General features: G+C 47.6%; 1 protein-coding gene across 3 annotated transcripts; it reads right to left on the reverse strand.

The window, feature by feature from the left end:
- Positions 1 to 1,413: 1,413 nt before the first annotated feature.
- Positions 1,414 to 25,252, reverse strand: Tmem248 (transmembrane protein 248). Of its 3 annotated transcripts, XM_032886653.1 has the most exons (10): positions 25,045 to 25,252; positions 23,039 to 23,103; positions 22,615 to 22,784; positions 22,306 to 22,400; positions 12,225 to 12,402; positions 9,968 to 10,253; positions 4,979 to 5,129; positions 4,216 to 4,399; positions 2,423 to 2,566; positions 1,414 to 1,612 (listed from the first exon to the last, which is right to left on the reverse strand). In XM_032886653.1, exons 5-10 carry the CDS (start codon positions 12,381 to 12,383, stop codon positions 1,592 to 1,594), a joined length of 945 nt encoding a protein of 314 aa, XP_032742544.1. In that variant the 5' UTR covers positions 12,384 to 12,402; positions 22,306 to 22,400; positions 22,615 to 22,784; positions 23,039 to 23,103; positions 25,045 to 25,252; the 3' UTR covers positions 1,414 to 1,591. The 3 variants fall into 3 exon arrangements, with proteins under 3 accessions (XP_032742544.1, XP_032742543.1, XP_032742542.1); XM_032886652.1 differs by lacking the exons at positions 22,615 to 22,784; positions 23,039 to 23,103; positions 25,045 to 25,252 and having other exon boundaries at positions 22,306 to 22,467; XM_032886651.1 differs by lacking the exons at positions 22,306 to 22,400; positions 22,615 to 22,784; positions 23,039 to 23,103; positions 25,045 to 25,252 and adding an exon at positions 19,590 to 19,834.
- Between the last annotated feature and the right edge of the window lie 463 nt (positions 25,253 to 25,715).

A 25,715-nucleotide genomic window follows, 5' to 3' on the forward strand; every position in this document is an offset into this window, starting at 1 on the left:
TCTTACTACTCAGTAGCAGCTTAATCTGAAGCTTGATGGTCCTGATGACACATTCACACCAGCTAAGCCACGTGGGTTTTCTCCATCCTGCCTGACAAGGCTCTCAAAGCCTAAGGGAAGACTAAATGAAATTCACACATTAGCCATCTTATAAGTAACTCACCTCTGCTGTAAAAAACACTAGGGCCTCACCTAACTACAGTGATTATTTTCACAAGCTTCAATTTAGAACAAAAATCCAAAGTATTGTTTTCCATCTAAGAATGCCTGGGATAAAATTCTCTAGGCCAGTAAGGTTCAGGATACAGCAAGTTAACTGCAACTGAGACAGACCTACAGTTACGGGACAGAAGTGCTGACATACCTAAGTAGTTTTTCTTCCTGTGAGAGACAGGCTATCAATATGTGGCCCAGGCCAGCCTCGCACTCGAGATTCTCCTCCCTCGGCCTCCAGAGGGCTGCTCTTAACATGCATTCATCCTCACACCCAGCAAGTCTGGAACACTGCCTGGAAGAACACTGCATGGGCATTGTTAAGGCAAGGCATTGATAGAAAACCACTGCAAATACAAGTAACTCGCAGAAGGGACTGTGAGTGATTTTCCTAAAGGGAATGTGAGAGGGCACTGGGGCCAGATGGTCACAACTGTCCTAAAGAAAACGCTTCTGGTTTTGACTGGCCAGCCATCAGCGCCTCATGCCTTCTTCCTTCAGATCTCCCCTGCACCGGCTCCACATTATATACCTATAATGTTCATTCTCCTTCTGGAGATAGATGTGTGATGTACAAAAATGAATGCGAAACGAATTTTAGAAAGAAAAAAAGAGCAAGCCCTGTTTGTGAGCATTACAGCAGCCCGCCACCTCTTCTGCCTTGTGAAGTTAGGCAGCCTGCGCAGCCCTGTACTGCCACTTCTCAAGCCAGGAACTTCTCTACCAGGAGCACAGAGGAGCAAAGCACTCCAGTTCCTAGGGGCCGGTGTGGAGACGGAACTCTGCTCTTCACTACAGAAATGCCTTGGGGGCGTGACCTTTGACCTAGATAGACAAGCATGTCTGTCCTAACTAGGGGAATATAAAATGTAGCTTGTTTTTTCTTTTAAAAACAGTTTCCTTGCAAGCAAACTGAGAAGGAATTACTGCTGTCGCTATATGGTCACTGAGACATGTGAGAGCCGCAGGAGGGAATGGTGGCTTCTGAAACAGTGTCCTGACAAAGGTGCACACAGCGTCTGAGACAAGAACCGCAGCAAACCTCGGCCGCTGGCGCTGGAACACGACATGCTCAGCTCTGGTATGATCCCCACATCCCCCTGGCACTTCATGGAAGAACCCCATGTCCGTGCCCTCCTGCCCCTCAGTGAGGGTGACGGGTTCCGGCTGCATCCAGGGCAAAGCACGTGCACCACAGGACCAGTTTCCAGATCAACGTTTATAAATATGTACAGATCAGTTACAGGCACTTGAAATGTCTTTGGCTGGAATAACCCAACATTGCAAGATCGTGTATTCACAGAGTGGCCAGGCCCTGGCCGATTCAGCAGGCAATGATCATGGTTCTTGGTCTCTCAGAAAATGGGGAGCTGTGGGATTAGGCATCAGCCAAAGCCACCTGAAAGAGAGCAAGTAGACAACTGAGTCAACTAGGGCGCTACTGGCACTCAGTCCAATGCCACAAGGTCATCCAGACTATGAACATCTATTATCTTTTGGCAAGGGAATTAGGAAACTACCTCACCTCGGAGAAGAATGAACAAAATCCTAAGTCTATAAGAAGTTGCCAACCTACAGAACCACTTATGCTATGCTTGGACAGCTAACCATCCATCCATCCATCCATCCATCCATCCATCCATCCATCCATCCATCCACCCATCTTGGAGACAGGATCTCACTGAAGCAGTGAGCACATGAATTCTTTTCATAGCTCCTGCTGGCTTGATACTTTATATAGACTAGGCTGTCTTTGAACTAATTGATTTCTTTGCCTCTGCCTCCTGAGAACTGGAATTAACGGTGTGTGCCACCATTCCTGACCTTGGATTTGTTTTTTGAGACAAGAATTCAGGTAGCCAGGGCTGACAAACTCATTATGGAGCTGAGGATGACTTTAAACTCCTGATCCTCCTGCCTCGACTTCCCAAGTACTGGCATACAGGCATGTATCATGTCTGGTTTACAAAGTGGTGCAGACTAAGCCCACGGACTCATGCTTGCAAGACAAGCACTGTACTAACCAAGCCACATCCCTAGCCACTAGTTAACTGGCCCTGCTATGCAGTCTGATGCAGACCCCTATGCTGAAGGAAGGACTGGGGTAAAGAGGCACCCGGGGACATGACCTGTCAGGGACTATTTCAGAACACCCATCATGAAGTCGAGACCTGTAGGCAGGAGCCAGCCAAACCCACCCCCTCCTCACCTTCTCAGGGCAAAATTCAGGATTGCTCTGCCGCAGTTTGCTGGGTCTGCCTTTGATAACTGCATAGCAGAACATCGTTATCACCATCACGAAAAGGAAGTAACTGGTGTGCATGAGATGCAGGTTTATTAAGGAGCGGTCGTCCTGAAGAACAAGGAAGGCAGACACGCACTCGTCACTGACACTCCGACAGCAGCTCCATGGCCGCAGCAAGTTCACTCCTTTGTGGGGCTCCACATTGAACCCACGGCCTCACACACACTGGCCTATCTCTGAGCCCCACCTCCAGCCCCTCGATAGTAACTCTGTAGTTTGAACAGGCAGTCTCTCCACGGGTCTCCAAGAGCACCGAACCAGCTGTCAGTATGTGAAGACCCAGAGCTTCATGCAAGGAGCTGCTCGCCTCCTGCCACAGGGTCCTGCTCTGCTCTGCTCTGCTCTGCCAGGTCCTCTTGATCCCACACACCACTCCTCCACTGGACAGCTGGCACATCCACCGAGACAGCATCCCTTCTCCTTCGGCTTTCTCTACGTCCCTGGCAGGAAGGGGTACAGGCTAGCCTCCCTCCTGAGATCTCATATGGAACCACAGTAGAGGGGTGTTGGGAGAGACCGTGGCTACCTCCCATTACTGTCTCTCCATCCATGGCTCACTGCCCGTTTTACAGTCTCCCTCTTGAGTACAGCTTGACCTAGAACTCACTATGTAGCACAGGCTGGCCTGGAACTCACCCTGCTTCTGCTCCCAGGAGCCAGGGTCTGAGGGATACATAAACCAGGCCAGACCAGTCTTAATACTCCACGAGTATGTGCCGCGTGTGTGCAGGTGCCCGTGGAAGCCAGCAGGGCATCAGGTCCTCAGGGCTGGGGACTACCTGATGCAGGTGAGCTCTGGTCCCCTGCAGAGCGAGTGCTCCCAACTGCTGAGCCATCTCTCTAGCCCCAGACCACTGAGTGCACGAAGGCTCTACAACCGCCTGACAAGCCAGTCAGGGCGCTGCTGCAGGAGACAGGTGAAGGCTGTGGCTGGGCAGGGAAGGCTCTGGAATCCAACTTGTCCATCATACAGCCTTCCCTTCTGCCTATGCTAGCAGCTCCCTGGCTGCCAACATCCGTAACTGAACAGAAACTGAAAAGGGGACAGTCCAGGGAAAAATAAAAAAGAAACCATGCAGCACACTCAGGAAGGAAGCAAGGGCAAAAGTCATCAGCGTGGCGACTGTGCCTGCTGACTGCAGCAGGGGCCGCCCCACTTCCTTTCTTCTGAGGTTAAATGCTATGTAGGCCCCACTATCCAGACAAACACACATTCTGGACCAGGCATGGTGGCACAAGTTTATAATCCCAGCACTCAAGAGGCTGAAGCAAGAGAATCACAATTCCCAGGCCGGGCTGAGCTACTTAGTGAGACACTGTCTAAAAGAAGAGAAACAGACTTGCCTCTTCCTATGAACTTCTATACCCTTTTGTACCCTGAACTGTTAGCTATGCCAACATGGCACTATGCAGATACTCTGCATATAAGACCTCACAGGAACCTCACAGTGACCCCTATGGGTTACAACCACAACAGATCTCTGCATAAAACACAGAACTAAGGACCAAGGCTGCTCCGAGCCACAAAGGTACAAGGTATCCACAGCTCTACCATCTAGTCTCCCAAACCAACTGCGGTCCTTGAACGGTCAAGGCTGGGCTAACCCAGTATGTAAACATTCACACACTCTCAGTTCTGGGATGCATGTGTACAAACACACACAGTCAGACACACAAAGAGGACTTGTCTCACTTACATCTGGGACGATGACGGTGAGCTTGGGATTTAAAGCGTGGTAGACTTTCCCAATGGCGCCCTTGTAACACCAGAAGGGATTGTAGTCTTGGGCATACTTCGTGTTGGCATCTCTGGCAGTTGTGAAGATCTTGTACCAGAGTGTGGCGTTGCTGTATGTGTCGGGGACACAGTGAGGTGGCTGACTGCAGGGGAGAGGAAGAGACCAGCTCAGGGACCTGAAACATTTATTTGGGCTCCCTCCACATAGCACCCGGCAACACTGAACAGAGCAACATGAGGAAAGGAGAGATAAGCCATTTGGAACAATTACCATGCTCCTCTGGGACAGACGCCATTGAAGCACTAGCTTGGGGGTGAGGCCTCTTTCTGGTTTTGTTTTGTTGAGACAGGGTTTCATATGTAACCCAGGCTAGCCCTGACCTCCTGACCCTCCCACCTCCACCCTTCCAGGTGCTGGGACTACAGGTGTGCCTCAACATGCCCAGTTTATCCTGTGTTGAAAATGAGACCCAGGGCTTCATAAATGCTAAGCCAACACTCCCAACTGAGCTACAGCCCCAAACCAGCACATCTGTTTAGGGACAAGTTAGAACTTCTGATTAAATTACATAATCCCTCAAGCCAGCAAGATGGCTCAGAAGGTAAAGGTGCTTGCCACCAAGCCTAGCCACCTGAGTTCAGTCCCTGGAACCCACACAGTAGGAGAGAACTGACTCCTGCCAGTAGTCATCTTGGCCTCTACACATGTGTAGGACACTTACACGGTGACAGGGAAGACTCCAGGGGCAGCTGTGAGGGTCATGCATGCTGTGAACACCACCTGCTCACAGTGGCCATGGAGAGCACAGTCATCGGCATTCCAGGCAGCAGGCAGGGTGAAGGTGATGTTGATCTCCTCATGGGCTTCCCTGCCTGTGGAAGAATTAGCAGTTTATTGGTGGACACAGGCAGAAATTCATAGACTGTTTGCTGGTGTTCAAATAAGTATGAAGCCAAACTTAGCAGGCACCGACTGGCCTATGGGATTTCTGAAAGCCACAGTCCTGATCTGTGAGGATCACCAAACTGCCCAGCCACAAAGAAGTTCACAAAAGGGTCCTACTTCAGCTGGGGCTAGGGAGCCATGCCTGAGCCCAGACAGGAACAGAGTTGGGCAACCTGAGTGGAGTAATTTTCTGTACCAACGATACTTCACTCAGAATCGAGCAATATCCCATGAATATGCCTCTCTGCACACACACACAGGGAGAAGCAGAGGGTCTACCAGACCTAGGGAAGGTCTTGGGACTACAAAGTGAAGCCTGCACTAAATCAAGATGTTCTAAGGTCACAGGAGAACTCACAGGAGTGATTTGTACCCTTACTATCATGGCACCAACTGTCCACTCTTAATAGTCAGAGGCAACAGGCAGGACCCCACCAGCATCTTGTGGACTTGACTACACAAAGGCTTTTGGGAACCTAAGCTTATGCCTCCAAGGTCCAGCCAGCCCTTAGAACGAGCAAGGCTTTGCAGATTTCCCAGCTTCCACTCTCATGTTCCCTACACCAGTGAACTACTGTGCCCAGGCTTAGCACATAGAAGCAGGCATGGTCATAATCCATGCTATGCACTTTTTGTGTTATGTGATGTGGTGGTTTGAATGAGAATGGTCCCCATAGGCTCAAATGTTTGAATGCTCGTCCCAAGTTGGTGCAACTGTCTGGGAAGGATGACGATGTGTGGCCTTGTTGGAGGAGGTGTCTCCTGGAGGCAGGCATGCAGGCCTCTAATCCCAGCACTTGGGAAGCAGAGGCAGATGGATCTTAGAGTTCTAAGCTTGAGGCCAGTCTGGTCTACAGAACACGATCCAGGATAGCCAAGGCTACACAGAGAAGCACTATCTGGGGAGGAAAGCCTCTGCCACTTCCAGTGAGCTCGCCGCCTCTTGCTGTGGGTTAAGATGTGAGCGCTCGGCTGCTGCTCCAGCCACCTGCAGCCATGCTTTTGCCCAACCATCAGCCATCATAAACTTGAGCCTCTAGAACATGTAGCCCAATTAAATTTTGAATTGCTTTGTTCACGGTGCTTTAACACAGCAACAGAAAAGTAACTGATACAGTTAACAAGCGCCTAATTAGCATTTTAAGCACCCTGTAAGTGTTAATTCACGATGAACTTTCGGGGTAACCCACCCCCACACATGCTGTGTGTATGGACTGGCTATGAAGGTATATCCCTGTATTGTTAATTACTGGACCAGCGGCATCACCTGCCCCAAAAGGCAAGCTGCCAGGGGGGAGAAGAATCTCACACCATGCTAATAGCTATTTTGTATCAGAAAGAAGGGTTGCATTTGAACAATAAAATACTGGCAGCTGAAACAGGGGCAGAAGAACAGAGAAGATGAGAAGGGGAGGGGAGGGAGGGGGAGGGGAGGAGAGGAGAAGAAAAGAGAAGAGAGGCAGAGAGAAGGAGGCAGAACAGAAACACAGCAGAGAGGGGAAAGACATGGTGGCAGGGAAGTCTGGTTGAGTTAGATGGGCTAGCTGAGGAACTGCCCCAGCAAACAGGCCAGCAGGCTTACACTACCCAGGTGTCTGTCTCTGTGTCTTTGTTATTACATCATAAGCAGGGAGCCCTGAAAGCCCTGCAGTACTGAGCTGTCTTAATAAGCTTTCCACTACTGTGATAAAACACTATGACCAAAGTCCTGAGGAGGAAAGGGTCGGTTTGTTTAGATCTCTCAGCTCATCTCCACTGCTTAGGGAAGTCACGGTAGGACCTTAACCAGGGCAGAAACCTGGAGGCAGGAGCTGATGCAGACAGAGGTCATGGAGAGGTGCTGCTTACTTGCTGGCTCTCCATGGCTTGCTCATTTATAATACCCAGGCTCACCAGTCCAGGAGTAACACCACCCACAATATGCTGGTCTCCTCCCACGGCATCACATGCACTGCACACGCACAGGCCAATCTAGTGGGAGTATATTCTCAGTTATGTTTTCCTTTGCCAGATGACTCTAGTTTGTACTAAGCTGACATAAAACTAGGCAGTATATGGACTTTGGTTGGTGTTTGGTTTATCCTTGTTAGAACTGGGACCTAAGCCCAGGGCATTACACACATTAGGTAAGCCCTTAACCAGTAAGTTACACCCCCAGCCTGATTCCTGTTATTTTTTGCCTCTTCTATAATCCCCAAATTTCAAGGCTGAAGGCACCAGGTCTGAGGCTTTTTCTAGTTCTTCCTAGAAGCTAGCACACTGTTAAATAAACTGTGGACATTTAAAACTGTACAGACCTGGGGCTGGAGAGATGGCTCAGTGGTTAAGAGGACCCTAGAATCAATTCACAGCAGCTCACAACTGTCTGTATAACATTAGTCCCAAGGGGATCCTGTGCTCTCTGGCCTCCACGGCACCAGGCATATACATGGTACATACATGGTACATTAGCCATACATACAAACAGGCAAGATACAGCACATATAACATAACATACTTAATTTTAAATTAAAAAAAAAAAAAAGGTCAGGCCTGAGAGTCCAGCATCACACAACAGTAAATATAGCCAGCATGACAGCTAATCAGGTCAAGGGAAAATAAGGCTGTTGGTGAAGTCTGGGACAAGGGATGGAGGTGCTATCTTACGCATCTAAGCAGACCTGGCCTCCAGGCCTCCAGCATCCCTCAGTCCCTACCTGGCATTCCCTGCCCCTCCCTATATAATCCAAATATTCTGTTCTCCTCTTCTCTCTCTGGGAGTATGCCTCACCCCACCCCGCCCCGCCATGGTGATACCTCAGGCCACAGTCCTTGAGGCCAGTGAACTCGCCTAGAGAGCAACTTCCCAATCAACTTGCCTTTAATATAATCTAATCATGCTTGAATTGGCTCATTTCACTGGTAGAGAAATAACCTATCAGATGACCTAAAATTAATCCTAGGAACCTACATATGTTTACAAACACATCTATGCATAGGTATAGCACTTGTGCACTCCCACAGAAGCGCCAGCACAACATACCTATTCATAGATGTGTTTCTAAACACATTATGCCTTGAACAACATGGGGATGGAGTGCTGACTCCCACACAAAGAACCGAGTGTAATCCCTGACTCCCCAAACTTAACAACCAATTTAGTTTGATGTTGACCAGAAGCCTAACTTTCACAGTCAGCACATATTTACCCCTGTGTCATAAACAGAGAGGAATACACAGCAGCACAATCACTATTCTCTGTGTGTGAAACTGACATTAGACAGATGAACTGCTCATAGTGACTTAGCTTATGTTTTAAGTGGACGCTGGCTATATGACCCCACTGCCATCAAAACGAGCACAGTAAGACAGTGTGGAATGTTATGCTTCAAAGATGTCCTTTGTTCTTATAGTAACATGTGCTGGCCTCAGACTCAATACTGATAACCCTGAACTTCCGGTCCTCCTGTTTCTACCTCATGCACCACTGTGAACTTTCTTTTTTATTTCTCTGGTTTTTGTTTTGTTTTTTGTTTGAGACAAAGTCTTTTTTTTTTTTTTTTTTTTTTAAGGATTTTTATTATTATTATTAACTTGAGTATTTTTATATAATGTTATTCCTTTCCGGTTCCGGGCAAACATCCTCCCCCTCCCCCTATGGGTGTTCCCCTCCCAACCTCCCCATTGCTGCCCTCTCCCCAACAGTCTAGTTCACTAGGGGTTCAGTCTTAGCAGGACCCAGGGCTTCCCTTCCACTGGTGCCTCTAATTGCACCCTCACGAGGTCAGAGTCCAGGGTCAGTCCATGTATAGTCTTTGGGCAGTGGCTTAGTCCCTGGAAGCCTGTTGGTTGGCATTGCTGTACATATGGGGGTCTTGGCTCCTTCAAGCTCTTCCAGTTCTTTGAGACAAGGTCTTAATGTGTAGCCCTAGCTACCCTACAACTTGCTATGTAGACCACCAGATGGCCTCAAACTCGCAGATCCCCTGCCTGTCTCGAGTGGCGGGATTAAAGGCATGTGCCAGCAGCTTGTTTGTTTGTTTCTTGAGGCAGGGCCTGAAACTCACCATCCTTCTGCTTTGCTCCCTGACATGCTGGGGTGGCTAATCACTATGTACACTGCCGAGCCTGGCCCCACGGCCTTTGGGACCTAATACAGCATCCTTACATTTGCCTTCACTTCTCAAACAGAGCTGGAGAGAAGCTCAGCAGGTAAGAGCTGAGGTCCTGCAGGGGACCTGGGTTCAGTTCGTAGGACTCACACAGCAGCTCAGTCATCTGTACCTACAGACCCAGAGGATCTAACACCCTCTTCTGATGTTGGCAGGCACCAGGAACATACAGTGCACACACATTCATGCAAAGCATTCATATACGAATTACAAGTTTTTAATAATAAAAACGTTCAAGTATAAATGGACCCGAGCAAGTAAAGCCTATGTTGGGCAAAGGGCAATTATACTGAAGCCAGAGAGACCCAGCATTTGCAGCTTCTCTCCTCCCACTTCGCCTCTCCCAGTGCTACAAAGGAACCCAGGGCCGCACACACACAGCCCGGAGCTCTAACCATGAGCTGTATGTCTGGCCCATCACCCTGACTGACACGCTTTTAGGAAGAGACTGTGCATGTGATACCTGAAGACCCGGCTGAGTGAGACGCACAGCAACCAGTCCTTCTTGACTTCATGACGTCCAATTCTCAAGAGAGACAGCGAGACACAACAGAACATGGAACCTATCTCGGCTGCTGCCTCAGAACTCTGAAAGGAAAGTAGCTGACACACACCTGACAATCCAATCTGATGGCCAAGGATGGTGGAGTACAGGTGTGTGACATTTCGAGAGTACCCTCCAAAGGGCTTGAGAGGGTCCAAGGTCAAGGTAATGGCCACTGAAATATTGATGGGGCCTGACTCCTCCAGGGACTGGGGCGGCTGGGTGGACGATCTGGTTTGCCCGATGGTCATGGTGCTCTCAGGTGTGGTGGTATCGTTGGAGAGATGCTTCAGTGTCTCATTTTCTGATACACACAAGTCCAAATCATTAAACCGGAGCAGGAAAGTATTCCAATCCTTCAGCAAAATAAAACAGAGACGTATGAAGTCCCAGCATCTCCAAGGCAGAAACAGCCATGACCCTGGACTGCCACACAGCACAAGAGGAAAAGAGTGACTAGAGGTTGACCATCAAGTCACAACACAGCATCCTGAGAAGAACAGGCTGATATAACTGTGTTAGCCCTGGTGATCTGCACACTCTGCAGTGGTTGAGAATGCAGCATTTTGTAATTAAGAGGAAAATCAACTAGTCTCAAAATCAAACTCAAAAAGGGATCATGAGGGGCTGGAGAGAAGCCTGCTGGGGTGACTGCCACTCCAGAGAGTCCCAGCACCCATCATGGCAGTTACTAACTGTAACTCCAGCTCCTAGAGACCTGACACCCGCTTCCTGGCACTTCCCACACATTAGTGCAGACATAAATGGGAGCAAAACATCCATACACATAAAGTAAATAAATGCAAAACACACACACTGAGGGCTGTCTCCAGGCCTCAGTGGTTAAGAATACTTGCCACTCTTACAGGGAACCAAGTTCCATTCCCAGCACCCACGTGGTGGCTCACAACCATCTGCTATTCCAGTGCCAGAGTATCCGATGCCCCTCTTGTGCGCCTTGGCACATGGCGCACATATTACATGCAGGCAAACACTCATGCATAGACACTAAAAATTAAAAAAAAAAAAAGAAAAGAAAAGAGAAAAAGCAATCAGCCAGTCAGAGGTGGTGCACACACAGGTGGATCTCTGAGTTCGAGGCCAGCCTGGTCTACAGAGTGAGTTCCAGCACACCCAGGCCTACACAGAGAAACTCTACTTTGAAGAAAAAGAGGGCAGAGGATCTTAAACAAAAGTAGAGACACATTAAAATCACTAATTCTCATTTACTTTATAACTTTGTTTTAAGATGTATGTATTTACATTAATATATGGGTATTTGTACGTATGTATGGCTGTTCACCACACGCATGCCTGAAAGCTTGCAACTGTCTGTAACCCCAATTACAGAGAATGCAACATCTTCTTCTGGCCTCTGAGGACACTGCATGCATGAATAGCAGACACACATGCAGGCAAAACATGCATATGTATCTAAAATAAACAAATACATAAATAATATGCTTGATGGTGCAAACATTTAATCTCAGCACTTAGGAAGCAGAAGTCAGACTGATCTGTAGAATATCAGGACAGCCAGAGCTGCACAGTGAGACTATGTAAACAATCAAATAATAAGCCAATGAGAAATATAATAAAGAAAAAGAATTGTACCAGAAGTAAAAGTGTCCTCTACTTCTCTTTAGGATCTAGGACTCGGATTTTTAGGTTAGCATACAAGGCGGTGGGTTCCTCATAGCATCTTCAGGATGCACACCTCATTATCCACCGCTCTCACTCACTGTTCCCCTTCTCCATGCCCATTGAACACTCTCTCTTCAGACCCTTCTGAAACACGGTCCAGGACAGCTTTGACCTCACCCTCCTTCTGCCTCAGTCTCCCCAGTGCTGGGATCACAGGAGTGCACCACCATATCCAGCGTTTGTTTTATAAATACACTCTCCCAAATGCATGTTTCTCTACTGAAAGTCTACTTAAAACTGAGAGTATTACTTAAAATAACTAGGTATTCCCTAAAGTCACAAGAAAAAAGACAGGAAGTTCTACATAAGTATGTCTTTTGCTGACGTATCTACTATCTGCATGCCCTTGAATGGCAGAGCCAAGAGGATGTGGAGTTCAAGGCCAGCTTGGGCTTCCGGAGACCTTGTCTCAGAAAGAACTGTCCAGGTCTGGTTAGACATGACACATCATCCCAGCATTCAGGAGGCTGGGGCAGGAGAGCACATCAGGGTCCAGGCCACCCAATACACAGGAAGTTTCAGACTAGCCTGCAGCATAGACTGAGACCTTGAAAATAAAAAGAGCTGTCCTCCACGTCTCTACAGGGCCATCCAGCACAAGTAGACATTAGCAGTATACTGACCTCAGCCATTTCTGGGGACTTAATCTCCTTGATCTTGAAGAAGTAGCCCAGGGTGAGGAAGGCGATGGCCATGGCGCTGACACTGATCATAAAAACCACCAACGGTGGCCGGCTGCTGATGTACAGCTTCAGGTTCTCCAAGGGGTTAATGCTGAACATGCTTCTCACCAGCGGCAACCTGCAACGAATTCAGCACGGGACTGAGTGCAGGCCTTGTCTGCACTGAGCTGGAGCCCACTTCAGTCTCATGTCAAAGTCCTGCAGAGCAAAGGCTGAATCTGAGGACATGTCCATGCAGAGGGTTCACTTGGAAGACTGGAGAGGCAAGCATGGTGGTGCACACCCGTGACTCCAGGAAGTAGAAGACCAGGAGTCAAAGTTCTTCCTCAGCAACACGCAAAGCCGGCCCAAACTATAAAAGACAGCCTTTCTAAGAAAGTAAAAAGTTCTTTTAGAAAAGGAAAACAAAGAGGAGGGGACGGTGGAGCTGTGGGCTCACTTGGAAAGTGCGTGCCCAGCATACACGAGGCCCTGGTTCCCATAGCGGCACTGTGTAAACAGGCAGGCAGGGACGCACACATCTGTAAGGTAGCACTTGACGGACAGACAGACAGACAGACAGGCAGGCAGGCAGGCAGGCAGGCAGGCACAGAAGGACCTCGCACACGGTGCATTATTATCATTGTTAGCTCATGCGCACATGAGACTTTATCTGCTGCTCTGCCTGCAGAGGCTAATCAAGTGCTGCACCACTGAGCTGCATGAGCGGCCTCCCCTGCCTGTGAGCTGCCTGTGGCCTCTCTTGGGTGTCTATGCAGATAACCACAGTTGAGAACAGAGCACCAGCACTGCCTCTTTTGAATCCCTTTCCTCTTCAATGAGACAGCAGTAGCTGTCATAAAACTCTCGCCTCACTTCTGAGTTTCACTAAAATGCTTTGCAAAGCCTCACTGTAAAACCTGGACTCAGGGGTTGGGGATTTAGCTCAGTGGTAGAGGTCCTGGGTTCGGTCCCCAGCTCCAAAAAATAGAAAAGAAAAAACAAACAAAAAAAAACCAAAAAAAAACCAAAAAAACCTGGACTCAGCACAGGCCTCTGATGGGAGGCTGTGCTGCTAGTTTTCTGTCAACTTGACTCTCCTAGAAGAGGGAGACGCTAATGAACAAAAGGTCCCGATTAGACTGGCCAGTGAGCAGACCTGTGGTGCATTTTCTTGGTTAATGATCAATGTGCGAGTGGGCAGTGCCACCACTGGATGCTAGGAGAAAGCAGGCTGAGCAAACCGTGAGCAGCGAGCCAGTAAGCAGCACCCTCCACAGCCTCTGCATCAGCTCCTGCCTCCACGTTCCTGCCCTGTGTGAGTTCCTTCGATGATCTGCAGTGGATGCCAAATGAACCTTTTCTACCCCACCCTGCCTTGTTAATGGTGTCTATCACAATGTCAGAGCCCTGACTACAGCGGAAGACTTCTCTTGAGTGTGAAGAAGTACTCAACTCTTCTTAGAAGTTTACAAATGATTTTCACTATACTGTTATTTCTTTTTTTTAATGGGGAAAAAGGTTATGACAGGGTTTCCTGTATCTCAAGCTGGCCTTGGACCCTGAGCTTGCCACCTCTGTTTCCCAAGTGTTGGGACTATAGGCATATGCTACCATGCCTGCTTGTTTTTCTCTTGGTTCTGAGGATTTAACCTAAGACCTCTTGTTTGATAAATAGCTATTGAATTCAACCAAATACTATACTTCAATGAATAATTCATCTGCAATGTCTAAACAATCAATTTTTGTCTTTTACTCTGTTAACATAAATAATCTGATTAATCTTTTTCCTGCTGATTGCATTGGGTGCTTTTGGTATGACTGAGAATTGAAGAGTTTTGTTCTGGTGTTAGGGGGAGAACACATGATAGATCACAGAACTATACCCCAGCTCCTGACCAAGGCCTTTAAAGCTACTGGGATAATATATTTGCTCCTTTACACCCTGTTTTTCTATGTATTCAGAAATGAGATAAGACTAACTTGGCATTTTGCATAGCTATCTTTTTTTCCTTCTTTTTTAAAATTCTTGAAACAAGATCTTCCTGTGTAGCATAGACGGTCTGAAACTTCCTATGTATATGAAGCTGGCTCCGGAATCACAAAATCCACCAGCCTCTGCCTCCCAAGTACTTGGATTAAAGGGCTGTGCTACCAGGAATAAAATGCACTTCTACTTCTTAGAAATTTGACTGACTTTGGCCAGAAAATCATGAGTCTACCAAGTATTTGTTTTCTATTTTGAGGAGGCTATCTTAGCTACTTTAATGATTTTTAAATGCCTGTATGTCTTTCTTTTTACTTCTGGTGAGTTAAATTTGATAAAACAGGTATTATAAGAAATTATCCATTTTATACTGGCTTTTAAACATCATGGTGTAGAATTACTTTAAGATTTATTTTATTTGTGTATCTTTGTATGTTTGTGTGAGTACGCACATGTGTGTAGGTAACTGGAGGCCAGGAAAGAGCAATGATCCCCTAAAGGTGGAGTTCTCGGTGGTGGTCAGCCTGCTCACATGGCAGTGGACCTAGGGCAGGTCCTCTGCAGAGTACAAGCCTCTGAGCCTCTGAGGCTCCTCTCCAGCCTTTATTAGTGGTTTTATTGTTGTTTAATAACTCAGCTGGACTAGAACTGTAGCCAAGGAGGACTGTGAGCTTCTGATCCTCCCGCCTCTACCTCCACAAGCTGGCATTTCAGGAATGCACCACCACACCCATTAGTGCTGGGAGCTGAACCCAGGGCAGCTCAAAGCCTGCACCTCTGAAACTTTCCACTTGTCTGGTATTCCCAACTGTAAATCTCTCAAGAGTAGGGAAATAATCTTACCTGTCTGACTCAAACTATCTTTACAGCAAACAGATTAGAACCAGGTAAGGATGGGGAAAGGTACTAAGTTATAGTTAAGTGGGAGCAAGAAGTTTTAGTGTTCTGTTCTACAGTAAACCATTCCTAAATAATGCGTAGTCCAGGCCTTGAACTGATTCTCCTGCCTCCCTCCACCTTTCAAGAGCTGGGATTACATACTACTAAAATACAAGGGAGCAACTCCATGCCTGGCATAAAAGCATTTTTGAACAAAACTATCAAGACTCCAAATAGTTCACAAAACTCAAAGCCACTCATTTTCAAATAGGAAATTAGAGGCTGTCTGTCTTTTATGTCTTTATCAGCAAAGAGGTCCAAGGTTTCTGAACCAGGCATGGCATACACTTTAATCCCAGCAATCAGGAGTTGGGCAAAGGTAGGCCAGCCAATCTCTGTGAGTTTGAGGCCAGTCTGGTCTATAAAGTTTCTGGCCAGTCAGTGCTACATAGTAAGACTTTCCTTTAAGTTAAAAAAAAAAAAGTTTCTGTATTCTTTCAAGAATTAAGCCTTACTTTTAAATAAAAATACAAGCTGGATGGTAGGGGTACATACTTCCCAACACTGGGGAGGCAGAGGCAGGCAGATCTCTCTGAGTTCGAGCTCAGCCTGGTCCAGGATAGCCAGGGCTATACAGAGAAACTCTGTCATTCATTCATATATATATATGTATATATACATATATGTGTGTGTGTAATATATATATGAATACACACACACACACACACACACACACACACACACACACACACGCACACGAGTACACTGTAGCCATCTTCAGACACATCACAAGAGGGTGCCAGATCTCATTACAGATGGTTGTGAGCCACCATTGGTTGCTGGGAATTGAACTCAGGACCTTTGGAAGAGCAGCCAGTACTTTTAACCTCTGAGCCATCTCTCAGCACCCACCAACACCCCAAGAGGAACCCTGTCTTGAAAAACAAACAAAAACAAATAAGCAAGCAAGCTCTGCATTTCATGGGGGGTGGGGGGCGCTCTGGCTGGCCTCTTTCCCTAAGTCCATTCCAATCAGGGAGTGAGAAATGAAGGCTGGGAATAGCTTCTAAAAAGTCCAAGGACTGGGGTTGGGGATTTAGCTCAGTGGTAGAGGCCCTGGGTTCGGTCCCCAGCTTCGAAAAAAAGAAAAAGGAAAAAAAAAAAAAGTCCAAGGACTGAGGCGAGGGACACCAGAGAGAGCCAAGCGCTGACTCCACAAGCACAGAAGGAAGACAAATACAGGTCACCAGTGTGCTACTAGAGTACTTCACTCACTCAGAACCAAGCCAACCTGCAGACAACGCGGGCGGGCAAGAAGCAGCCAACTGTGCAGAAGGCAGCTCCAACAGCCCTCAGGTTCTAGGACACAAGCTACTTGGAAGGATGTGGGACAGCTTTGTGACACTCGACAGAATTAACCGTAGACACCAGTGCTTCTACAACACTATTTCTAACCTCCTAACCACGGCTTAAAAACAAAGGCTTACCTACTGAGCTGCTTGACTTAGGAACATTTAAAACACTTAACTATGAAATAAAGAAGGGTTGTTGAGATTACCCAGGGGTAAAGGTGTTTGACATGCAACCCTAGTGGCCTGGATATGGAACCACATAAAGAAGGGAGAGAGCTGACTTCCTATGTGTCCTTTGACCTCCATGTGCATGCCATGGTGTGCACACACACATGTACAAACTAAATACTATATCCAAACATTCAGAGAAAAGAAATTGAAAGATGTCAATAACAATCAAAAACTTTCAGGGCTGGGGAGATGGCTCAGTGGTTAAGAGCACTGACTGCTCTTCCAGAGGTCACATGGTGGCTCACAACCATCTGTAAGGGGATCTGATGCCCTCTTCTGGTGTGTCTGAAGATAGCAACAAGACACTGTACTCAAATACATAAAATAAATAAATTCAGGGACTGGAGAGATGGCTCAGTGGTTAAGAGCACTGACTGCTCTTACAGAGGTCCTGAGTTCAATTCCCAGCAACCACATGGTGGCTCACAACCATCTGTGATGGATCTGATGCCCTCTTCTGGTGTGTGTGAAGACAGCTACAGTGTACTCACATACATAAAATAAATAAATTAAAAAAAATAAATAAATTTAAAAAAGAAACAAACAAAAACTCTCTTTCACAAAAATAACTGTGGATTGTGGCAAAACCAGATTACAACAAGCTAAGGAGAAAATAACTACTTAATATATGCCATGCACTAGGCACCATAACCACTACTTAACATACACTGAGTGGGTATTTTAATCTCTCCAACACTGTTAGGAGGGTATCAGTATCCGTGTCCCTATCCTACAGACGTGAGAAACTGAGTCAAAACAGCTTAGGTAACATACAATGATACAAGCAGACTTGTAAGTGGCAGAGATGGACTCTCATTTAACTCAGTCCAGGGCCAGTCAGAGGGCTTCCCACCAATCCATTCCACATGCCTTGGACACACCGATTATATCATCAGAGACACTGACTTCAAAAAACATATTCGTTGTCTGAGAATAAAGTTTTGTGGGGATGGAAAGAAGGCTCAGCTCTTCCAGGGCACCTGGATTAGGGTCCCAACCCCACAATGGCAGCTCGAAAGGATCTGGGACTACAGGCAGGTGCCACTGGGTCTGGCCCATAACTGGAATTCTGACAAAAACCATCCTGTAGGTCCACCACCCCTGCAGCGTGCTCTCTTTCCCCGCTGCACACCCCAACGGGACCAGTTTTCTCTACTGCTCGTGTACAGAGGAGGAGGAGAGCACTAGACGAGGAAAGACAGGTCAAAAGGAAGCATGGAGGTGTAAAACAGTACACTCCTGAGAACGTTCAAAGAAAAGCAACGACAGAATCCTGGGAAGATACAAGTCCCAGAACTGCGACATGGCTTCAGTTTATTTCCATGATGTTAAACCCACACCCCTGGGTTCTCTCATCCGGAGAACTAAAGCTTGTGTGTCTTTTTTTTTTTTCCCGGAGCTGGGGATTGAAACCAGGCCTTGCACTTGCTAGGCAAGCGCTCTACCACTGAGCCAAATCCCCAACCCCCAGCTTGCGTGTCTTACAGTGTGTGGAAATCACTGATTTGTTGTGTTATAAACTATGAGGACAGGTGAGAAATCACCCTCCACCCAGTCTCAATATTGACCAGCCTCGCCACCAGCCTACCACTACTGTTTTTGAGCAGGGCCTGCCGACACACAGCTAACACCCCAACACGAGGCTGAGGCAGGAGAGTCACAACTTCAAGCTACACAGAGAGTTGGAGGCCAGCCTGAACTACACAGTGGAAACTGTCTTTTAAGAAACTCTATTTTAGGGGATTTAGCTCAGTGGTAGAGCGCTTGCCTAGCAAGCGCAAGGCCCTGGGTTCGGTCCCCAGCCCCGAAAAAAAGAAAAGAAAAAAAAAAAAAAAAAAAAAGAAACTCTATTTTAGCCAGGCTTAACCGGCATGGTGGTGCACACCTGCCATGCCATGAGGAAGGCTAAGAAAATCAGGAGCTCAAGGTCAGCCTCCACTGCATAGTGAGTTTGGACTATCCTAGGTTGTTATATGAGAACCCCGTCTTCTGTATTCAGATTAAACCAAAACAATACCGTTCCAGTATTCAGATTAAAACCAATTAAACCGTGATTACCCTGTTAAACCTTGGCAGTGTGGCACACGCCTTTATCTCTGAACTACTGAGTGTGAATCAGCGGGTGTTAAAGGGAAGATTCAGTGTTGATGGTGAGGAGCCTTATCTACATAAGGAAATCCTAGCCACTCTGGGCTGAATTAAACCCTGTTTTGGATATATCTAAGATTACAACGCACAGAATTCCACTACTCTGTTTTGGGTTTGTGTAAATGAGCGGCTACCTCCTATCTTCTCTCCACCCGGAGATCAATCAACACCACCCAAAGTTAAAAATCTAAAACTGAACACACACACACAAACACACACACACATTCACATACGTGGAGGTTGGAGAGATGGCCACGGGCGTTAAGAACAACACCTGCTATTCCCGAAGACCAGAGTTAGGTTCTCAGCACCCACATCATCAGGCAGCTAACAATGGCGTGTAACTCTGGTTCCAGGAATACAACGCCCTCTTCTGGAGTCCGTGGGTATCTGCACTCACGTGCACAAACAGACACAAACACATCATTTAAGACATTTTTCGAAACAATCAGTTTTTTTCTAAAAACTGCAAAGGACCCTAGCAGTTCCACCCTCCCTTATCTAGACGACCTAATAAATATTGGCTCGGGGAGCAGGACTCCGCAGGCCTCAGGCCTCAGGAGGATGGAGCAGGACTGGACCAGCTAAATATAGAGGTGAGAGGAGCTGAGGTGGATGGAGGAACCTGCGCACTGACCCGACCAGCACGCCCGTGGGCCCCGGGTTCAGGGTCCCTAGTCCCGGCCCACGCGCCCGCGATCCCGACCCCCGACCCTGTCTCCTACTCACCGCCCCACAGACCCGCGGCTCCGCGGGCGCCCGCGGCCTGGCCCTGTTCACTCGCGGCGGCGCGCGGCGGGCCCCGGACTGCCCCGCACCATCCTCTCCGCCGCTCCAGAGACAGCGAGCGGCTCCTCGGGGGAAAGCGACAACCTGAAGACAGGCCAGAGCGCGCCAACGGGACGCCGGCTCCGCGTTGCGAACGCCGGGCTTTCCGGGTGAAAGCAGAAAACCACGTCACCACTAACGCCGCCGTGACCTCTGACCCCGCACGCAACGGCGGCGCGGCAGGGACAGAATTACTCCAGGCCGGGAGGCGGGGGGAGAGGTGGGCTGTCTTCATTTTGCTAATAGGCAAAGGTATGGGAACACGAAGCTGCCTGAAGTGTATCACTCGCATTCGCGGATTGCAGTGAACTTGCTCAGTTCCGTCCCGAAGTGCATCTGCGTGTCTTGGTGTGTACGGTGTGAGATAGTAAAGAGGGCACGATTTTCGTTTATTTTTGTTGGAGTTTTGTTTTGTTTGGACACAGGGGTCACGTGGATTGCTCCGTGCTCTCTATGGAGCCCAAAGACGTGCCGACTATGCTGCCCGGCCTGACTTCGAACAATTGTTGGAAAGGAATAATCTCAAAACTGGGTGTGATGGCGCACAACTGTAACCCCAGCACTCCGAGACCGAGTTTTTTAAAACAAAGATAAATAAGAATCTCAGGGTCATAGGAACACAGCAACAAAACGAAAGTAACCCCACAAGGCAATTCATTCTTGTAAAAAAAAAAGGTGACCCAAAACACGCTAGGCAAGCATACCAAAGCAGATGGTCTGAGCTTGCTACCCCAGCTGCATGCCTGCCGATTGCTGCCGTACTCCCCAACCACCGTGGAAGGAGACCTCAGGAACCATAAACTAAAACGAACTATGTTTTCCATAATTTACCTTAGTTATGGTGTTTCAGCATACTAACACAAACCTCCTCTCTGTAGACTGGACTCTAATTTAGAATCCACTGGATGGGAGCTCTGCCGCTTCTCTGGACAACAGGACGTTTCATTTTAAGCCTCGTCTCAGTCCCCTAGGACCTAGTTGACCTTAGAAGAGGCAAAATATTATCCCTTCTTAATCCCTCTGACCACATTAATATAGACCTTCATATCTGATTATTGAAAACCCAGGGGCTGGAGAAATAGCTCAGCGGTTAAGAGCACTGACTGCTCTTCCCAAGGTCCTGAGTTCAATTCCCAGCAACCACATGGCTCACAACCATCTGGAATGGGATCTGATGCCCTCTTCTGGTGTGTCTGAAGATAGCTATAGTGTACTTACATATAATAAATAAATAAATTTTTAAAAAGAAAAAACAAACCAAAAACCATAATGTCTTTTGATCTATCCCTGGCTGGCTTGAAACTCACTATGTAACCATGCTGGTCTCGATCAAAGATCCACAAGTGCTGGGATTAAAGGTGTGTACAACTGTTCAACTGACACCATGCTTCTTTCTTAATGCCCCAAGACATGGGAACATTTGCCAATTTGCCACCTGTTGTGAGAATTTTGATGTTTCCCCTTTTCCTAAGGTCTCAGTGACAAACCAAAGTTCAACTTCACCAAAGTTCACCCTAGAGAGCCAGTAAATTTATCTGGCTTACTTACAGAGCACAGGTGAGGGGGTCACTGTCAGAAGCGTGGGTGACCTCAAAGCAATTGCACTGTAAAGTCCTCACCCAGAATGGATGGCGGCGTCACCATAGATACGTAAGTGGAACCCTACTCCCCGCAGAGTCTCAAGGCCAAATGCCATTAGGGCAAATATGATCAGTGTACATACTGTTAAATAACAGGGCTTTGTAAGTTCCCAGGTAAATCATACAGAAAACACAAGGCAGTCACAGATCTGTTGGTCCCTAGTTAGAAGAACTGTTTGGGAAGGACTAGGAGGTGTGGCCTTGTTGAAGGAGGTGTGTCACTGGAGGTGATTTTGAGGTTTCAAAAGTCCATGCCAGGCCCACTATTGTCTCTCCCTTCTTGGTGCCTACAGATCAGGATGTAAAGCTCTTAGCTACTGCTCCAGTCCCAAGACTGTCTGCTTCCCACCATAATGATCACAAACTGACCCAATGAAACTGTACACAAACACCCAATAAAAGGCTTCCTTTTATAAGAGATTTCCTGGCCACAGTGTCTCTCACACCAGCAACAGAACAATAACTAAGATAAATATAGACCACAGAAAAACAGCTTAAAAGAGAGAGAGAAAAAAAAAAAAAAAACGGAATGGGATGACATCACCATGTTCTTTTTTGGTAGCCTGTCTATGTCACCGTCACTGGAAACAAACAAAGAAACAGTAAGGGTACCCAGGATGCAAGGATATCAGGAGACGGGGTAAATAACAAGCTTAGAATAAAAGGAGTCTTAAGAGAATATTCTGTCTCAAAGCAAAACAGGCTTAGAGAGTGTGGGGTTGAAGAAGCAGGCGTTAGGACCCAGCCAAACCAAACATGGTGGCTCATGGGGGAATCTCTAGGGATCCAGATTATGTCAGCTGCTGCGTTTTTATTAAAGGCAACTGCATACACAGGCACTATATGGTCATCCAACCATGATGGAAATCATCGACTTACGAGGAAATGGAATGCCTAACTTGATTATTATCAGGGAGAACAAGATCAGGAAGTATGGAAATAAAACACACGGGAACAGAAAAGCCCATCCAACTTACCGAAAGGGTCATCTGTGGTAAAGATCACTTCCACCTGTCCTTAGAGTGTCAAAGGTCGGGGTGCTCTTAGACATGAGTTTCCTTCACAGATGTGGCTACATAACACAGAAACAGAAAAGCCTTAAGACATAGCACGGTCAGCTTCCTTGAGCTGGAAAGGCTGCTCTGCAGGCCACTTCCTTCTGCCCTGTGCCAAGGGTCAGGGTGCTCTTCAGATGCAGAATGTGTTTCCTCCTCGGTCAAGGCTGTTGGCAAAAGCTAAGGAAGGAGTTTCTTGCATGTCATAGCCAGCCCGAGTTCCACTCCCACTTACGGAGGTTCTTTACGCTCCAAATTCAAATGCTTTGTCTGTCGCATCCTGATTCCCTCTCTGGGTGGTGTCCTGTGTCAGGTCCTTCTTATAAACAGGCAGGTTGGTATGATTTCCCCAATCAGAACTGCCAGAAAGCTGCGTGAGGTCACCATGGACACCTGTGGAGCTATGGACCCAGATCCTGCATTCACTTCAAGCTGGCTACAGGTTTCATCCTCATCCAACTTCCAGCATAACCCAAACACCATCATTAATAATAATAATAATAATAATAATAATAATAATAATAATATACTGATTATTATTATTAAATCTTTTTTTACAGTCATTATCCCCCTCCTGATGTGTGCTCCTCATCCCATTCTCCCTCCCCATCTCTAAGAGGATGTCCCCACCCCCACCCCATCGTGCATTTTTTACCTTTATCTGCAATTTCCTTGGAGATCCTGGTATCTTCCACCTTGCATGCCTTTAATCCTAGCGCTCTGGGGACAAAGGCAGTCAGAGATCTCTATGAGTTCAAAGCTAGCCTAGTCTCACTATGGAGTGAATTTCAGGGCAGCCACAGCCTCAAGAACACAAAACAAAACCAACCAACCCAAAAGCGAGCTAACTACCTTGGGTAGGAAAGAGGGCCTTAAGACAAAGAATTCATTACCCCATACCTCTCTTTACCATGGCTTAAGGTAAGCCTACCTTCCGGCGGGTGGGTCCCTTGGCCAGGTAATTGACCAGGCCCGTTTGGAATGTTAGGTCCACCCAGGCTGGAGATTATGTTCTCTAGACCAGAAGTTTTCTCTTAGCAAGTCTCACCTATTATTTTAGTTTCCTCCACTGAAGAGCTAACCTGTTATGCACGGCTGTCCTCAGAACCAAGCAACTTGCCATGTTTGAGCATTCGGCTGTGCCCTGCCCTGGCAAAATAGCACCCCAAATGGGCTTGTAGAGAGTTTAACCCCACTCTCTCTCTCCCACACACACACACTTTCTCTCTCTCTCACACACATCACACACACACACAACACACACACACACATATACACACACTCTCACACACACACACACACACACACACACACACACACACACACACACACACACACACACACACACACACTCACACACACACACACACACACACACACACACACACACACACACACACACACACACACACACACACTCACACACTCACACACACACTCACACACACACACACACACACACACACACACACTCACACACACACACTCACGCACACCACACACACATACATCTCTCTCACACACACACACACACACACACACACACACACACACACACACCAGGGAAGAAGAGAGTGCAGCCAGCAGACAGCTCTGCTGCTTCTTGACCTCAACAATGAGGGAATGAACAGAGGATCGACACAGGTACAGAAAAGCTGGAGTCAGGTGGCACACACGGATGTATGCACAGGTGCACACACGCACACACGCACGCATACACACACATGCACACACCAGGGAACACAACTGGGGCTTGACTCGGAACAAGCAGGCAAGGGAGGAAGGTAAGACTCCCACAAAAACGCTGGAGTCAGATGAGCTGTGGATGCTCGCACGGAGCGGTCCCAACCACAGCACTGCCTCAGAACCTCTGTTTATTGTGGACAGAACAGGAAGCGGAAGTCTCAGGTGTCTATAGTCAGTCTTCGCTGCAAACGTTTGGGAGAATGAAGTTGCGGTTGCTATGAGCGTTTGGCACTCACTAACTGGTCCTTCACAGGTATTCCTCTTTGCACGGACGGTCGACATTCACACCCAAGGGAAGGTCTCGCCATCCCGCTGAGCCCCGTTCTACCCGTCAGGGCTTTCCTCAGTTCCCCATAGGAGGTGTTGGATTGGGGGCTACACCTTTGTGGGGATGGGACCCCCTCATCCTGCTAAGCAGGGCTTTCCTGGTGTAGCCAGTGATCGGAGGCACGTCCACACCCTGTAACTGACCCCTCGTCTTCCTGAACTCCACTGAGCGCACTGGCAGCACTGGACTTTGGTGGGATTGTGCCTTGTCTTGTCATCGAGCCCTTAGAGGTAGACAGGGCTTACCTCTCCTCCAAGGAAGGAATTACCACAACATAACAAAAGAAACACTGAAGAACCATATCAGACATCAGAGTCCCGAATCACTTTTGGCATCCCTGGCCCCTAGGAGGTTGTGCTGTTAAGGGCATCTGGCTTTTAGTCAAGAGAAAAACTGGTTACTCTTCTTTTGGATCTTTTTTTCCCCTAAGCTGCCAAGTCAAATCTCACCCCGTTTTCTTCACCCCCACTTTCTGAAGAGGAAACCCTAATAGCTATTATAGAGTTGGGGCAGTGAACATCCTTGCTTTTTCTAGCTCTGTGGGGGCAGTGGACGTGACTGTTAGGGTACCTCTCCAGTGGGCCTACCTAGAAGACCCCCCCCAAAAAGTGCTCTAGTAATTCCTTAGTCATGTAGCAGCCAGGTGTAGAGAGGGAAGGAAGTCTTTGGTGCCTGACAAAAAAGATGGGTGTGGGGAAATAACAGCAGTGGGACGTGTCCACACAGGCTCATGTTATGTGATCACTGAAAACCACAGCATGTGATGTGTCCACACCAGCTGTGTGTGATCATGCCTTCCCCTGGCTGCTGCTGCTGGTTCCCCTTGTGGAAATGGGTTGCTAGGAGACAGCTTTGGACATTACAGGTCAGTGGTTAGCATGCCAGCAGCTGCTTCCTGGCCTGCCACCATGTAAGGAGTTCCACTCGTAAGTTCCAGTTGCCACGACAGACGGAGACGACCTGAACCAGGAAGTCAGGCCAAACCTTTCCTCCTGAGAGCTGTTAAGTTAGATCTTCTGATACAGCTTAAAACTAATACCAGTCTTCAAAAGCTGTCTTCTAAAGCTCCCAACCATTATCACAGCAACCAAAATATTAGTAATTACATATATTCTTCTTGTAGTAAGGAACCAAACATCAACCTACTTGGGAAAAAGAGAGATCATGAAACTTTATTGATACAGACGTCTTTCCCAACACTTGATTCGTCACATTCCCAGTACATAAATAAATACCACACTTTCTTTTTAAAGAAATT

The sequence above is a fragment of the Rattus rattus genome, chromosome 16 (assembly GCF_011064425.1).
Source record: "Rattus rattus isolate New Zealand chromosome 16, Rrattus_CSIRO_v1, whole genome shotgun sequence".
NCBI classification, from domain to species: domain Eukaryota; kingdom Metazoa; phylum Chordata; class Mammalia; order Rodentia; family Muridae; genus Rattus; species Rattus rattus.